Raw genomic sequence first — 18,529 nt, forward strand, 5'->3', positions numbered from 1 at the left:
GTCAATTACACTTCCTCACCTCGCACTCTCGATTTCTCACACAGATACACACTAAGCTCTTCTCCCCACAACACTTTAGCCAGTACTAACTCAGAAAGCCACTCAGTATAGTTTGCATCCCCAAGGAAGGAGGTCTTGCCACCCTCCATTTGAGAAACACTGCTTTAGACTGTTAATCCACTCAGTGTTGCATGCAACACAACGTGCACACACCACAAACAGATTTACTGAATTGTAAAAAGCTAAGATGCCATGACAAGTCCTCAAAGTTCAGTGAAACACAGGACTCACAACTCATTTCCATACAGATCACTATTCAGTGGTGACACGTGAAAAGAGTGCAAGTTTCTTCTCTTATAAAGATGTACTTTAGCAAGTATGATCAAATTTAATTTACGTTGCTTATAAAAGTCTTTGTTAAAATAGTTTGTTGAAACTGCACAATTCACAATCTGACGGAATCTTCCAAGGCTCAAATTTCTTGATTCTCTGCAGGTACAATACAAGCTTTAAGTGCAATTGGCAGGCCACACCTTCTGTTCAGAAAACTAATTTAACAGTCAAACAGGACAGCCTACCGCACAACACATGAAAAGGAACACACTACAAGGTTGTCTACTTTAACAAACAAAAAATTAAAATATATGACACTATGGGGTAGACAAAACAGTTTGGGCAAGGGATCTGCCAAGACATTTCATCCAGTCTGTGCTTCCACTGTGCATTCATTCACCAGTGGGGACAAATATAGGTCACAAGTATGTATTTCCTATCTCTGTTCAAAACAGTCCCCACAAAAGCTGTTCACTAGCTCTTTTATCCAAGGTCCTCCAGAAGTTGTCAGACTACAACTACCATTATCCCTGATCACTGGGCATGCTGGCTGATGGGAACTGTAGTCCAACAGCATACAGAGTGCCACAGACTCCCCAAACCTGATCTACAGGATTCAAGCACAAGCTAAAGTTTAAAATATTGAAACTTTAACAAGGGGCATATTGTGAGTACGCCTTCTTTATCAATCCCTCCAGTTATAGGACTAGTTTGGACATGACTCTAAACTGTGGTTTAGACTTAAAAGCTATGGCAAGCTATCTGGCTCTTTCTTCTTCCCTTTTCTTTCATGTACAAGGAAGAGGAGATTGGAAACTATGGATTTTGATTTTAAACCAACCAGAGCCCTCTCTTGTGTCTGAACTCTGGCAAGTTCTAACTCTACTTAGTTCAAACCAGGAAAAATAAATTTAAAAAAAATAGCAGGAACCAGAAAGTAGGAGCAAAGTTCTCTGAATGGAGAGATGTGGAAAATGGGGAGTCACCCAAGGACCAGGACTGGGAACTGGTGATTTTAACTTGTTCCTAAATAATCTAGAGTTATGGGTAAGCAGGGAAGTAGCCAAATTTGTTCACCATACCAAACAGTTTCAGGTCATTACAACAAAAAGATTGTGAAAAGCCCCCAAAGGACCTTTCGAAACTGAGTGAATGGGTGGTAACATGGTAAATGCGTCAATTAAGTGCAAATTAATACATGTCAAAGGCAAAAATCGTAATTCTGCATATACACTCATGGAATGTTAACTGGGTCTGAACACTCATGGGGTGAATGACCAGGAACAAGACCTTGGGGTTGTAGTGGATAGCTTGATGAAGGTGCTGAACCATTGTGCGGCAGCTGTGAAAAAAGGCAAATTCCATGTTGCTACGCGAGGCAGCGACGGCCACCAACATGGATGGCTTTCAAGAATGATTGGACAATTTCATGCAGGTTAAGGCTATAAATAGCTACTAGCCATGGTTGTTATGCTCTGCCTCCATGATTGGAGGCAGCAATGTTTCTGAATACCAGTTGCTGCAAACCACAGGCTCACCTGGGTGGCCACTGAGAGAACAGGATGCTGGACTAAATGGGCCATGGGCATGATTCAGCAGGCACTTCATACGTACTTAAAATCTTAAAGTCTGGTTTGATCCTGGCTTATCTGAACTAGCCAGAGTTTAAACTAAAACGCTCTAAAAACGAGACCTCTGATTAGTTTAAAAAGTGGGTGCTTCTGATTTTATTCCTCTGGTGTGCACCACTGGCTCAATATACCGTATTTTTTGCACCATAACACTCACTTTTTTCCTCCTAAAAAGTAAGGGGAAATGTCTGTGCGTGTTATGGAGGGAATGCCTATGGGTGGCATGCCTACGGATTTTCCTCCTCTAAAAACTATGTGCGTGTTATGGTCGGGTGCGTGTTATAGAGCGAAAAATATGTTAGCTCAGGACACTGGTTGTTCGGACCCAGAGAGCCCTACATCTGTGACAAGCAGCAGAAGTACAAGCAACTATGTGTTGGTGTTCTATTTAAATAGGTCCAAATAAAGCAGCTTAGTTTCCTAGAAGTATCTTCTGCTCTTCGAAGAAATACAACACTTAACAATAAAAATAGCACTAATATAATACACTGGATTGGTTCCAGATTCACTTAAGTTGGCATAAGTTCTCACTTGAATTAATGGGAATCAACTCAACTGTATTTAACTTTTCACGCTGATTTAAATGGGATCTAAGATCAAATAAGTTTGGATCCAACTCATTGTTTCAGATGATATGGTTACCATGATGTACTTTTAAAGGTGATGTAGCTGCTTTTAGCGGTAACCAACAAGCAACCATTGCACTTCAGACAGTGACTGAGTTGAACCATGTTGAAAGTGATCCAAGTGGTTGAAATGGTTGCCAACCGTAATCTCTTGACATATGAGCAACTCGGTTACATTTAGTGTGCCCAACTTAGCAAGGCCTCAGACTACCTTGCAACATTTCCCCTTCACACAGCACACATGGAGTGTAGCTGCACTGGAGTACAGAAGGAATTCAGTGTTCATCATTATTTCACTTGGGAAAAGACTTAATGGCCTTATTTGCAAATAATGATAACCAAACTATGGCTTACCAGGACCATGAAAGTGCAGGTTTGCAGCTGCTTTGCTCCTCTCTGGTTTATTACATTCCCACACCAGGTTAAGCCAAGTTTTGACTTAGTGTGTAGTCTGAACCTGGGTTTGTGGTTTAAACTCTCTCCTTGCCAACCAATACCTGTAGCTTAACCTTCAGTCCTGATTCAAACAACACAGTAAGGCAAACCTTGGTTTGATTTAGCAAGGAAATATAAAAGAAAAACTAGAGAGGATCAATGCAGCCCCAGTAAGCCATAGTTTGGCTTACCATGATGTGCAAACCAGGTTATTATATATTTTTTTTAAAGTACAGGCATCCAGTAGCAGAACCATATGGTGACCATGTGAATATGGACAGTGTGAATACTCTGACTTTATTGCTGCTTTTGCAAAATACTGCATCGTGAAAATATTTCCTGAAAATTGTGTGTGAAGCTGAAACTGAACAGTAGAGATAAAAGCCCTGGTGTATCGTTTGCAATAACAGATCTTAGATGATGTAAAACTCAGATGCGCCAACCACCACAACACACAGTAGAAGTACAAAACCCAAAAAGGTCAGTTAATTAGTATACAGAAGCACATCCAAAAATATTTCAGCATAATTTGCATGACTGCAAGGATTTTGTAAAGCGCAAAAGCTGGACTCGGCACACATTCTTTATAAGAGTAAAGTAGAGGGGGGAAAGGTTATTATCAATCATGCAATAAGGTTAGGGCTCCAACAAATATTGAACCAACTTACTCTCTACAGAGAGTTCCAACACAGGGGACAGCATGCAAAAAGAAAAGAAAAAAAGGAGGGAGGAAGGGAGGGAGGGAAGATAAAACACACAAATTAGTTGCCATCTGCATAGTTCCTGTATGAGGAAAATGTGATACATGGGTTTTAATATGATTAAGTAAACAGCTTTGCTCTGAAATTTCCAATTCTTGCAAAAGCACATAGGTCTCTCTTCTCTGCCCGTTTCACTCTTTTAAAACCAAAACATCTGAATAAAAATACAGTTTTTTGAAAGCAATTATTTAACATTTGGGTATGGATGGATTCAAGCATTACAATTTTAACATACATATTTGAGACGTATTATATTACTCACTATAACCATAACATTTGAAGTGCATATACATCTTTTTGTTTAACCTCAAGTACCCTGCAGAAACTTGTGCCAATGAACTAAGGCCACTCATGGCTCCCTGAAGCATATTTCAGCTTTGCATGCCAGATTAAAGACTTCATGCATATGCGTCAAATGATACCATTTTAGTGGGTACTCAATGAAAGTTTATTGTGTTCCTGTGAAAATTTCACATTGTGAGGCATCCTTAACGGTACCCTAAAACAACACAACGCAATGGATGGTCAAGTTAAGTCAAGGATCTTTGAGAAAGGATCTCCAATTTACATGCCTGATAAGGGAGCAATTCCTCAGTGTTTGCCATGAAAAGCCTCAATTAAACTACAGTTTAAAGCACATATTCAAAAGTCTGACAAAGCAGTAGACAGAGCAATATGCAAAAAAACAAAAACAAAAACAAACCCACTGAAGGTATCATATTTCTATGATGATGTCAATTATATGCAAGATAGACTTTTGTGTTCTGATATAACCACTTTCTGCAGTGTTCACTAAAAATTATGGGCACTTTAAGAGAAACCATAAACATCATTTGAAAATGTACTGATTCTGGGGTCTATAAGATAAACCTACCCTGTGGTTGGTCAGGGACAGGTATTTCCTTCACTGGTGACTATAACCTCTAAGTATTTGTGTACATATTTGCATTGTTATAAATACTTACACATCTATATTTACACACATACTCATCCCAATCTACACACACACACACACACACACACACACACACACACACACACTCTTCAACAAGTTTTATCACTGATCTTAAATTTTAAGACATTTGTTAATCCTACATTTGAAGAGAGTAATTCAAAAAACCCTAAAAGTTCCATTTGAATGTACAATACTCAAAAGCTATATTCTGTCTCCCCCCCCTTTTGTTCGTGTAAGGTAAAGGTAAAGGGACCCCTGACCATTAGGTCCAGTCGAGGACGACCCTGGGGTTGTGGCGCTCATCTCGCTTTATTGGCCGAGGGAGCCGGCGTACAGCTTCTGGGTCATGTGAGTCAATTTTGCCATTAAATCAAAAATTCCAGAATTTATGAATCCATTCATTTGTTGTTGGAATCATTTGTTTTCACCTACTGACATCTAATAATCCTGCTGCCAGCGACATTTATGAAATAAGTTACTTATGTTAATTCATTAAGGAATCCATCTATATCGTTTAATAAGAAAAAAACCAGATCTATAATTATGTGGCTTTCTCCCTCCTCCTGTGCCCCCCTCCCAAATCCACTTTGGAGGGTCTGGAGAATCTCCAAGAACAGGGTGTGTAAAGAAGAAAGAGGGCAAAATGCTTGTGTTGATGGAACAATTTCCTTAATGCTAAGCTGCATTCCACCTTAAAACTTTTTTCCCCTTTTTAAAAAAATTGCCATTCCCACCACATATAATAATTTCCATTCTGATTTGTCATTTCCAGCAATTACTTTCTTATTTCTTATTGTTGGTGTTATATGCCAGCATGCCACTTTCTTATATAACAATTATCTCTTAAATACTTACAGAACCTATGTGATTCCTCCCCCTCCTTACAGGTTTCCCCATACTCTCCCATGCGTGTTTTGTACTCATTTGATTATGAATTCTTCCACCTCTCCAGGTTTAGTATTATATTTAAGCAGCAACATATATCCTTGATAGCAAAAATAAAAAAAATCCTTCCAGTAGCACCTTTAAGACCAACTAAGTTAGTTCTTGGTATGAGCTTTCGTGTGCAAGCACACTTCTTCAGATACACTGAAACAGAAGTTGCCAGATCCTTCTATATAGTGAGAAGGTGGGGAGGGGTATTACTCAGAAGGGTGGTGGGAATGGGAGATTGGCAGATAGCTGGGATGAGCCTGCTGACGACTCTTAACGACTGTAATAGGTCTTACAGGAAAAGGCAAGGGGTGAGAAGGTGAGAAATGGCTTAGTCATGTATAATGGGATAAGAATCCAATGTCTTTGTTCAATGTCTTTGTATCTGAAGAAGTGTGCTTGCACACGAAAGCTCATACCAAGAACTAACTTAGTTGGTCTTAAAGGTGCTACTGGAAGGATTTTTTTTATTTTGACTATGGCAGACCAACACGGCTACCTATCTGTAACTGGAACCTTGATAGCAAGTTATCCTTGCAACGCATTAGTATTCCCCCCCCCCAAAAAAAAATCTGATAGATCATTACCTACTGTTTTAATTCTCAGGTAATTATTCACTGAGAACCTTATCGTAAAGTAGTCATACTACACCACAGGAGATTTTCCTGATTTAAACTTTATTTTTAAGTACTCCATTCTAACCCTGTAATTTGTTAAATCCACATATCTAAAAAGTTCATAATCCTCCAGAACTTCAAACCACCATTTTTCCTTATCTCTGTACCATCTAATACTCAAGGTTGGATGACAGTGGCACAACTGGAACAATTGCACCAGAGCCAATGCCTGCAAGTTGAGCAGAGAATCTGAGGTTCCTTAAAAAAAAAAAGTAAAAGTCTCCAGTCCTCCTAGAAAGTAAGTTGTGAAACAAAATGTGCATGTTCCCTTTCCAAGTGATTTCTGTGAGATGAGCCAGCCTAGCTGCTCCCACCTTTCAGTGTTTTTAGCCAATGAGTGATGTCAGAACTGTGATTGAGAAGAGAGCTATTTAGGCACCAGGCCACAGACACCCCCAAGGTCCTAAAGGAACGCTGTTTTCCCCTCTCCTTCTTTCCTGCTTTTAACAATTAGAATCTCCATAGTTTGCTTGTTTCCCTGCCCCCGCTAATTAACAGGATTCATTTTTCCTGTGGTAGGTTCATTTGAGATTGGGTACTCTCTCAAGTCTCATTGCGTTTAATGCATACAGCGTCTTGTTGCTATTGTAGCAGAACACTAGAAAGTGGGAGCAGGTTTTATTAGGAATCAGGAAAAATATTATGCTTCTCCTTACTATTTTACCTGTAAAAGTAAAACAGTCAAAAGACACAATGAAAATGAAAGGGGGGGGGGGCCCTCCAGGGAATAAGTTTCATAAAGTGCAGAAACCACCAGGAAATTTTGGAACATTCTAACATTTCAGTTCTAAAGCCTTCTCATAGAAGCAGAGAGCACAGCTGCTGTTTGTTAGGTTGTGTGTTATCTGCTGAATTCCAAGTTCAAAGCTTTGGAGACAGATTATACTACTGCCTACTGGGGAGTTTAATCTCACTCTTCTTTCTGTTTTATCATGGAATGTAGATTTATCTGCTTTCGTTTTTAACACTTTTACTGTGTGGTTAAGATAATTATAGGATAGAAATTGCTGAAATAATTAACAGAAGTGGAATACAAAAAGGGAGGTGTGAGGAGGTCGTGGAAATAAGTGAATGAAAGATGGGATAATGAAATTGTTTGATTTATTTTATTGTTTTTGTTTTGTTAGTTTAATGTATTGCATTGTATTGTCTTTTTAGTGTTTAAATTTTTGGAAAAGTAATAAATATTATTTTAAAAAACAACAACACTTTTACTGTGTGGTGTAGTCTTATTAATGCAACTAGATTTTGCTCTAAAATTGGCTACGATTTGTACCTTGCTGGGGAGCTAGCAAAGGACTGTGTGCTTTATACCTTAGTAAATCTTTTACTGGAGACTTTGACTGACTGTGAGAGTTATCGGAATCCACGCATCCGCCAAGCTTCTGCTAATTAACCAGAAGATGGGGTGTGTGTGCCTCTAGTCTTGAGCACCACTGCTTGTGCTTTGGTGCCCTAGCAATGCGCCGAATTCCATTTAATTCTTTGTGACATAGCCACTCCTACATACATTCCATTGATAGCAGATACTGGTATTCCTGTGGGTTTTTATTTTGTAAAATCAAGCAAAGATTTAGCATGGTGATCACAGTGTAAAAATCAAAGTATGCTGGCATGGCATTACAACACAACTTACTTGAGCTGGGTGTGGGGACACAGAATTGAGAATGGTGAAAACACAGATAACGGAATGGGTGGAATTAAAGTGTGGATGTAATAATACTGGAGCATTGGGGAATGACTACAGAACTGATAAAGCAGGGTGATGTGTGGACGACCCAGTATGAATTCTCTTCAAACACACTATTAATGTTTTAATGTTGCTGTGATAAAATAGCAGTCTGAATGGGCCCCAGATCACACTGCTTTCCACAGTTCCCCAACCCACAGTGGCTACAGGCCTAGGATAACTTTTCTTAGGAATCAGTCTCCTGTGCACAATAACTTGAGAGTAAGCTCAGCTAAACACAGGCAGGACTTATCTTAGCTGTACTAATCTGCAGAGAGGGGGCAGAAAACCCTGACACAATGACACATCACTCCAGTTAAAGAAACCAACATTTGATGCCTGTGATACAAACATTGTCCCCTTAATACAGTCATTTTATGCTTCCTTCTATATGGACCTGACCATTAGGTCCAGTCGTGACCGACTCTGGCATTGCGGTGCTCATCTCACTTTATTGCCCGAGGGAGCCGGCGTACAGCTTCCGGGTCATGTGGCCAGCATGACTAAGCTGCTTCTGGCGAACCAGAGCAGCACACGGAAATGCTGTTTACCTTCCCGCCAGGGCGGTACCTATTTATCTACTTGCACTTTGACATGCTTTTGAACTGCTAGGTTGGCAGGATCAGGGATCGAGCAACGGGAGCTCACCCCATTGCGGGGATTCGAACCGCCGACCTTCTGATCAGCAAGTCCTAGACTCTGTGGTTTAACCCACAGCACCACCCGCGTCCCTTCTATATGGACAGCCATATGTTAGGCTGAGAGCTGCTGACTGGCCCAAGACAGGAAGTGAGCAAAGACAATGAGTTAAGTGAGTTCAAAATGTGAAACTCAAGTGCTCAGAGTATTTACTTTAGTCCACAAAAGCTTATGCCGTATGAAATTTGCTGGTCTTTAAAAAATCACGACTGATTTTTGTGCTACACTGTTTCGTGTTATTTCAAGAATTTGAATAGCGAGCAACCAGGATGCAGTTGCAGAAGTTGGCTATCCCCATGGTTTGGACAAAATGTTCTTAAGCATAGTGTGAAGATGTAGGCTACTTATTTAAACTTTCTGAAATTTTAAAGAGGTCATGAACACATGAAGGGGTGGCATCTGCTCCTCCACACACTAGTGTACAGCTGTATGCAAGTACAAATATATCCATGGATGGGTATTGTCCCTGCACTCAAGAGCCCAGGGTTCCTGACTACTTGGAGAAGACCTTTCTAAAAATACAGAGCTGTATCCATGGGGATAATTTTAGACAGTACAATGAATGTTCTAGACCGGAAAAACAGGTCTGTGTAGATATTCCTCCTTTAGAAACAAACACTGGTTCAGTAGAAGGTACTATCTGATTCTATCATGTGCCTCTTGTACCATTAAAGGATTGGGCCTCTGTTAATTAAAATAATATGAAAATACTTGGAAGTGCTTTCTGTCCACTAAGTATTTAATTCTAAATCTATGGCAGTATTCTTCTAAAAACCCTGCAGATGTTCATAATCACTATAGAGCAAAACAAATACATACCTTGCTATGAGGATCAGCAAACATCCTTGTGAAGATTTCACACAACCTTTTTAATTCAACGCGACTGCCAAAATGACATAAGACTAATTAGTAAATGGCAGGGTAATGTTATGAGCAACTTTAGAACAACTTTAAAAATGAGTCAGTGAAATATTTTACATTCATTAATATGTTTGGCAATGTAAACATACTATGTTTTACACTCAGAACTATAGCACAGAATCAGAAAGTCCAAGTAAGGGTCAACAACTGCCGGGGGGGGGGGGGGAATTGCCTACTGTTACTTACCTGCAAATCTCCATTCTCCTTGAGAACCTCTGTGTGTGGGGGGGGGGGGGCCGAGCCAGGAGGAAGGCAGGTTCGCCTCAGGGGAATTCATACTTTGGGGTGGGTGGGTAGGAAAGGGAGTACATGAGTCAGTTATTTATTGTTCGTAAGCCGCTTGGAGATTCATTTGAATGAAAAGCGGCATAGAAATACAATAAATCAAAATCAAAATCAGTGGCCCAATATTTCCTCTTAATCACCATTAAGGTATCATTGTTATGGCATGTACACGGTCAAGATTCAAAAGACTGAAGAAACCCCAGCTAAAGAATCATGGCAAGAAAAATTGATGGACTATGCAGAACTGGCAAAACTGACATATAAGCTACGGGACAAGGATAACTGTGACTTTAAGGATGAATGGAAACCCTTTACTAAGTATCTGAAGACGCAACAAAGCGAACTGGACTCCTTGGCAGGTTTTGAATAAACATTCACAAACTTTTTATTGATAATAACCAGCTAAATAGTTTGAGGATCTATAGAACTTTGTAACATGCAGAAAACAGCATTCTTAGAGAAACCAAAGACTGGAACTGAGGGAAGTCGGGGGGTGGGGTGGGAGGTTGGGGGGAGGGAGGAAAAATGGGGGGGGGGGAACAAGGATGATATGTTTTTGGATAATATGTTTTGTTATAATTTTGAAGAAAAAAAACACATTAAAAAAAATAATTCGAAAGTGCTTTATGGCTCTACTATTATCCAGAGCCATTCTTATGCTCTACGTGTGAAGGAATGTGCTCAACAAAAGCTAAAAGTGATGATATCTATTCCTTACAGAGACCTTTCAATTATCTTTGAAGGAAATATCAAGCATCCAAAAGCACTTCAAGAAATTGATGCCAGTTGCTTTCCTTTCGTTTTGCAGGGACAATGGATGTCAGCTAGCAAGTTACGAACTAGGAAGCCAGTTGACTTTCTTTTCCCTGCTGTAGAATTCATTAGCCGGAGAGTAACTATCTGCAGAGCTTTCTCAACTACAAAATCTCTTACCTAAAAAGGTTTTCCTACCTTAACGTTCGCTGGTTTTTTAACAAATTTTGTAGCCCCAGAAGACCTTCTTTTCTTTCTGACCAGTTGGAGCTTGCACAGCGATTGAGGACCTCAGCCACATCCTCCGTCTGCCGCATATAGGTAGGGATGGTGCCATTCCGAGAGCTGTACGATCTTTCTGAGCAAGCACTGGACGCGTCGCTGTTGGCATCATCATCCGAGTACATTCCATAGGATTCGTATCTCCTTCGCACCGGCTTTTTCTACCACACAGAGAGCATCATTTGAGGAACCATAACCAATTTGTAGTGCCTCTTACGCAAATATCATGCCCCTTTTCATATAGCAAACCTCCCTGATGCCACTGTCACCTGCAGCTACACCCGGAGCAGGCATCAGATTCATACCCATCTCATTTCTCTCACCGCACTGAACCTGAGACCCTCTGGTTATCTGAAAGGGAGACCTCCTCTAACCATGATCGTTTAATTTCTTTATATAAAAACGGGCAACTTTTCCCTCCAAAAGTGTCACTGAAAACTGCTTGCAGAATATAAAACCACACAGCAATCACATTGAAACGCACAGTTATCAGACTAAAAGCAACGAAAAAGCAAGAGCCAAAACTATCAATAAATTGAACAGAATCAAAAGTGTGTTCAAAGAAATTGCAGCTGTTGTAGTACAGATACTGAAACTGCTAAATGATGTTCCAAATATTGCTGGGCTTACTAGGTGCGGAGGGGAAAGTAAAGTTCAAACAAGCCTGTAACATTAATTTCTTAACACAGCTGGTACTTTGTATAAAGCAATAACCTTTTCCAGCAAGGGCACTAAGGTCATAAAGGCAAAATGTGCACTAATGAGCAAGTCCAACTATATTAGACTTTAAAAAAATATTTGGAATACATGAAAGCTTCCTTCATTATGAAGTAACACTGTAGGACAAAAGGACAACATTTGAAACTATAATCATTTGGAAAGCGCCTTAAAACAATTGTGAACCTGGGACACAAGTGAAGCAGACATTATGTATTTATTTAGAAACACTGAGCATTTTTAACAGGGAAACAAAGATTGTTATACCTTAGTCCGTATGTCTCCTAAGAGCTGAGCGCAATGCATTACAGAAGAAACAGAAAAGTTATGAGCACAGCTGACAACGGTTAAATAGTGTAAGCACAGATGTCATTACCTCTAGTTAGAAATGAGGGCTGGGTTTAGCCTCAGGAACAAAAGAAAACATAATATTTTAGCTAGATACACAACTGTGGACCCAAGCACCTTTTTTCGAGGAGATGTAATCAGGCGCCCCCACAACAGGCTCCCTTATTGAGGACGGAGCTGTGAGGCGGGAAGCCATGCCTGGGCTGGGCCATAGGGGCTGGGGCAACGGTTCCTTCTCCTTCTGGCTGGTGAAGGGACATCTGTGTGCATCTCACCCCTGGGCCAGCCAAGACGGAGGGGGAGGACACAGTCACCACCCACCAAGGAGGGAGGAAGAGAGCATGACCCAGGGGCGCTGCTCCTTTCCTCCACTGGGCTCCAGCACATGAGGGAGCCCACGGAGGCCCAACGCTGCCAGCCAGCCACAGCTCCACTCCTGGGTCAGGCCCCCTTCAAATCAGTCTGATCGGACTGATTTGGAGCAGCAGCGTCGGTGGTGAGGGCTGGGCCAGTGCAGCCGCAGCAGGCTCCCTTCCTGCTCTGCCCCGGGCAGTGGTAGCACATGGTCCACCACTGGAACCATGAACACCATCTTGAGCTCCTTGGAGGGAAAGTGGGATATAGATTTAATTAATAACAACAGGAAAAAATGTAGACTAGTCTCTGCCTCCAAGGAGCTTACAATGTAAACTGGACAGCAGGGAAAATAACAGTGAGTGATAAATGTATGTAAATGCAGTTACATGTACTATGGGAATAAAGAAGTTGTTAAGAAAGGCTTTGAGGGGAAGGTAGATGAGTTGGAAGGAACAGAGACATAATGGCACGTACGGTCAAAAACGGAGCTCCATGTAATTTAGCAGAACCAATAATCAAATTTGACAGTAATACAAACTGCAAAGCTTTTACTCTGTCACCCCCCAAAAAAACAAACAGGTGTGTGATAGACAAGATGCTCACCAAAGCATCTGCTACTGCTTCTTCCACATCGGAGCCTGTGTTCAAGACACGCATGGCACTAACTGATGAGGATAACCGACTTGACTGACTTATTCCAAAACCTGTGCCTGTCATAATAAGACAAAAGAAAACGTAAATCAGAATCATCCTGGGAAGGTCAATGAAATATAAACTAAAATTTAAAGCCACTATTTAAGAAGTTTTATGCCTTCCAATATTTGGAAGCGGTGAAGCCTCAAAAAGGTTCATCTCATTTGTTCTGAATCTGGCTGCTTGCCTGCTTGCCTTCAACTCAACAAAAGGAACACTTACTTGATTTATTAAGGGAAGTGAATATATGCAGAGCCTACCATCAATACCAGCCCTTGCCATAGAAACCTGGTACACTCTCAGAAACCACATGAACAAGATGGCTCAGGTGAGATACTGGCCATAATCTAGAAAATTCTACTACATGCACACTCCAGAGAAACAAGTGCAGCTGGAGTTCTCCTTCAAGTTTGTTAAAGTAGCTCCTGTTGCTAAAGACAAGCAATGGCTCGGTTTTAAAAGCAATTTCCCTGTTTAGTTATCTAACTGTGGCAGCAAAAATTTTAAGGAAAGAGTGCACTGCCACATACAGTTTGCAGTGACATGTTCATGTTGGATTTTGGCCTTAATATCCTAATGAAATTAAAGTAAATTTAAAGGCAGTTATTTAACTGTACCTCATGTGGCAAAAAGAACAAAAACATACTGTGTATACATAATTATGCAGGAGCTGAAGCAACAGCAACTATTTTCTTTTTTCTACTAAAATGTGTTTGTCACTCTGGTGTTTTTTAAAACTATGAAGCAAATTAAGGGAAACCACAGTCAATACAGCCTACAGCATTACATATAATAAAGCTACATGCATTAATAAAGCTTTGGAAATACAAGAATGGAAAGGAGAAGAAGGAAAAACCAATAAAATTCACCTGAAACTAAAGAAAAACTGCTGTGTGTGCGAGGAAAGGAAAACATTTTGCACTTTTATCTAATATCTGAATATTTGAAATAATGTACAGAAATTAATACTGAAAATGATAAAAAATAGACTGCATGAAAAATCAAATGGGGTAAAAATAATCCAGGATGATGGCACAGATGATAGCAAAGTGTACTCATCCTTCACCTGTAGCCCCATAAACATCTGGAGAGTAGAGGGCACCAGTGGATCTGGAGTGATGCCTGGAAGCTGCAATAACAGGATCATATGAACCCTATCTAGTACTATAAAAGTGAAGTATAGAACAATTGTACAGAGAGCAATGGAGCAAGGTCTAGGCAAAGCCAGGAAGCACTGCTTCATGACAAGAGCAACTAAGAACAGATTCACATCAACACTGAGTACAGGGTACAATAATCCTGTGATTATTGGCTCCCTGCCCACAGAGAGCTCCCATGCAGCTTCTACTACCCTCATCTTCAGAACTGTGCTATTGCAAACATTCAACATTTATGTTTGTGGTAGGTGCAAAAATCTTGCACATGTCAAGAGTTGCATTCAACTGGCTGGTGACATGCACATAGTTTTCAGTACTGTAAAACACGCCCTATGAACTTAATGGTTGTGAGACCGAGTTACATTTTCTGGAGAGGAGAGAGAAATAATTTGCCTTACATGAAAAACGTAATAATTACAAGATTAATTCTAAAGGCGCCTTTAGTATTTTTTGAAAAATCTAAAGCCATCTGTCGCAAAATCAGGAAATGACGAAAAAAAATCAGCTAAGCAACCTATCTTTTTTGAGGTTCACAAAGTTGTCAACCTTGAAACCTCATTTGGCACAAAACTTGATAGTTAATTCTCTTCAAATATGAATAATAATTTAATTTAAAAATCCCCCTTAGTCCATCTGTGTATCTAAGAATCATTAAAAGGACAGAAACTTTGAAGTTCTAATTCTCCTGGTGAACATTGAAATGAAAATGTGTGAATTCATTTTTCCAAGTTAACATAATTAACATTTTACTTGATTCATTACGTAAATCACATACAGCATGCAATTCCCCCCTTCACATTTTAGACATAACTTAGTAAAAGGAGTGTAGCAAAAGCGTAGGGAACAAATGTGTTCTTTGTGTTAATATTTATTGTGTTAAAGTTAATAGTATACATAAATAAGTCCTGATTACATGATATTTCCTCATCAAAAATGTGTAAAGTAGCATAGCTACCAGTGGGCATTTCTTGCCCATTGATGGGGAGAAGACTGAAGGACAGGTTGCCTAAACTTAAAACAAAAGCAAACTTATACTGAAGAGTGATTTCCAAGGTTTTGAGTTAAGCAGTGGCATTGCAGTGCTAAATTTTACAGAAACAGGAAAAATGTGGCTCAAAAAACCCCTAAGGTTTTTTTCTAGGAAGGGAACGTAAAAAATAAGAAAAAGAATTGCCAAGCAGTTTAAGCCATTGAAGGTAGTTTTTAAAAAGTCTGATCAATGCTCAACAAGGGAAGTTAATTCAATTTCCCTGGATTAAAATGTTTTTAGCTTAAAGCAGTGTCAAACCACAAAGTGGCTGGGCCTGGTATTAGGCCCTGAATCAGCGCTTGTGGTTTGTTTCACTCTAAACAAACCATGGTTGTGCTTTGTTCAGAGTAGGGATAAGCCAGCTCCAACTCCATCATCCATGACCATTACTTATGATGGCTTATGATGGGAGATCTGTAGGGCACCACATTAGCTACTCCTGGTTTAGAGAAAAACAAACAATGGGCATGTGTTTGGGCATAGTGCAAAGTGAACTGCTCTATGGTTGTTTCCCTGCTGGAGGAAAGGAGGAGCACAGTGGGAATACTTGAGGTGCATGCTGTAGTAAGTAGGTCATGCAGAGACTAATTTGCTTAGCTATAGTTTAATGGCTTTGTGTTTCATCCGAACGCAGCCACTAAATGTCAGATAAGCAACTTAGAATACTATGTCCATGAAAAAAGACTTTTCTTCTAGAAGTTATCTTGTATCCATCAAATGCAGAAAGTTTTCCAGTGCCAATATCGTGTTCCCAGGCCAGGCACTAAAGTAAGGTTTTGAAAAAAAACCCTTCTCTATAACTTGTTTCTTGACTGTGCTGTGAATCTGCCGGCTTTGCAGGGTAAAAAACCAAGTCCTCTGAAACTGCATTGCCACTACTACACTATAAAATTATTAAATGCATTATGATTTTCATACTAAAGATCAAGAACAGGGGAAAATCAAAACAAATCTAGTATGGTAAGAAGGAACGGCTGATAAGCATGTGCAACACAGAAACAAAGGGCAAACCTTGATTCTCAGAATATCAATTTTACAATCATTTGCGCCAGGGAACAATCCAGAAGTGTGCACCTATAATCAGAGATACTATAGTGTGCTTCTCCCAAACAGGTATCAACCCTGAAGAACTCCCAAACTGCTCCTTGAACACCAGTTTTCAAAAGAAGTTTGGGTTTTAGTGAAAGAACTGATGATTAGGTTACAGGGGTGGGGGGGTGGAATAGTATGTGTAACATTGAAAATGATTTCTCATTTACAAGAGAAACTGGGAGGCAAGAGCGTTGAAGGGATGGCTAACTGGCATGTGTGGAAAAACCTTGGGAGTTGCTAGGAATACACGTCTGGATTGCGTCGTCACTCTAGAATTACGGAGGGCATTTTTAGGCTCTTCAAATGGGCAAAGTCTTCAGCCAGACTTAATAGACTGTCTTGTTAAATGGCATCTCTTTATTTAGCTTATATTAGCAGATAATCAAGGGCAAACACAGCCATGCAGAACAAGCTCTCCAAGTACTCACCAAGGGGCGCAAAAGAGCGGACAGGGCTTGTATCCCTGCTACTTTCACGGCTGGCTTCCCGACTGCACCCCTGACTCACACTAGGCCGAGGAATACGGCTACCTCGTGCTAGTATGATTCAGGGTACAGACCAACAGCAGCACAGAAAGGGAGAAGACACAGAAAGAGTTGACATTTTAATGCAATCCCACATGTTACCTTTCACAACAAGACCCCACTTTTCTAAAGCATGAATGACATCTAAATATATGCATTTCTACTTACTTTGACTTACAGAAAACACAGACACTTCAACAGAAGCACACGTTTATCATGTGCCCATTTGGAAAATAGTTAAAAGTGTGAATGGAAGTTAGGCACATCTAACTTTGGGGAAATAGGGCAGAATTAATATATGCTGCATACATGTTCATACCTGCAGATAAGGCTGAAAGTCAAGGATTTTCATTTTCATCATTTTCTGTATTTCTAAGAGGTGCTTCTCACAGGATGCTTTTCATATACACTTAGAACTGTGAAACATGCATGCAATAAACCTATGCCTGTGAGAATGCTTTTCCACATACATATATTAAGCGACAGGGACTGGGCATTGCTGGAAAAACCACCTAGTGTGTGAAATAAGCCTTAGCCTGGGAGGTGATGACTGGATATTTAGTGAGCTTGCTTTGTTTACTGAGTATGCTTTCCCAATCTAAAGGAGGAGAATAGTAAGATGCTTACTATTCTTTACCTAATGTGTTACTAATCTCAGGCTATGACATGGAAGACCCAATTTACAAGCAGATATTCAGCAAACCTGGACTCAGATCACCTGAATTCAGTGACTATGTGAGAGATATAAAAGAAAGAAGCTATGACTAAGCTAGCAAGCCTTACCAACTGACAGTCTTGAAGGACTCGCCTCCCTGCTACATCCTTGACTTCGCGGAATCTTGCTTCGCTTTTGTGCTGTTGCATGACTGACTAGCACTCTCTGAACCCCTGTGTTCATAGTTGAGAGTGTAGTTGTAGTCAAAACTCTTCCAGGGGAACCAGAACGGCTGCCAGCTGAAAGTAAAGCAAAGCAAACATAAGCTATACATTCCAATGCATAACTGCTTGGGAGTAAAAGAAAAAACTCAAGATAAATGAAACAGCTATGGTAGAATGGAATGGTTTGAGAAGTTGTTTGGAAGAACCTGACGATAATGAACAGCATAGAATCTGGAACATGTGTGCTGTGTTAAAGCAAAGTTTATTAGTTCATGCACAAAATATGCTTTTAATATTTGTACCTCCTTAAGTACTAATTTCCAAATTTTAATAATTAAAACACATACCACTCGCATTAAACTGCCAGGGGCATATTAATGCATCATTACAAGCTAGGAACTAATTACAAGAGTCTTGATGCTCCAGAGACATAGCTGGAAGGAAACTGCTTATTTTGTGTAACATTCCCAACTTTAATTGGACTGGGGTGCCAAGGTCAGTGGGGCTGATACTCCATTTCCAAAAGCAATTATCAGTGCTAACCAATAAGCCATTCCTGAAACTTGGGAAACCAGAGAATAGCCTCTGATGCCTTGCAAAGAGATGTCATTTGGCAACTAGGTGCATGCCCTGAAGAACTTGTGATCACCTAAAGCAGCTCTTTAAATTACACCTGAACGTCCAAGTACTAAATTTTCTTTGACAATAGGTT

The 18,529-nt window shown here is 40.2% G+C and overlaps 1 protein-coding gene across 31 annotated transcripts in view; it reads right to left on the reverse strand.

The window, feature by feature from the left end:
* The window catches only part of CLASP2 (cytoplasmic linker associated protein 2), a 118,209-nt gene that overhangs the window by 16,229 nt on the left and 83,451 nt on the right, over window positions 1-18,529 (reverse strand). For 12 of the 31 annotated variants that reach the window (XM_080975703.1, XM_080975714.1, XM_080975729.1 and 9 more), the window contains 7 exons: window positions 17,722-17,892; window positions 16,843-16,950; window positions 14,202-14,264; window positions 13,046-13,152; window positions 12,005-12,028; window positions 10,937-11,181; window positions 9,599-9,662 (listed from right to left, as the gene is read on the reverse strand). In XM_080975703.1, coding sequence (XP_080831829.1) covers window positions 9,599-9,662; window positions 10,937-11,181; window positions 12,005-12,028; window positions 13,046-13,152; window positions 14,202-14,264; window positions 16,843-16,950; window positions 17,722-17,892 — 782 coding nt within the window. The remainder of the gene's footprint in view (window positions 1-9,598; window positions 9,663-10,936; window positions 11,182-12,004; window positions 12,029-13,045; window positions 13,153-14,201; window positions 14,265-16,842; window positions 16,951-17,721; window positions 17,893-18,529) is intronic. The other 19 variants (XM_080975706.1, XM_080975712.1, XM_080975710.1 and 16 more) reach the window with 5 other exon arrangements.

Source organism: Podarcis pityusensis (assembly GCF_964106645.2).
Source record: "Podarcis pityusensis genome assembly, chromosome: 12".
Classification (NCBI taxonomy): domain Eukaryota; kingdom Metazoa; phylum Chordata; class Lepidosauria; order Squamata; family Lacertidae; genus Podarcis; species Podarcis pityusensis.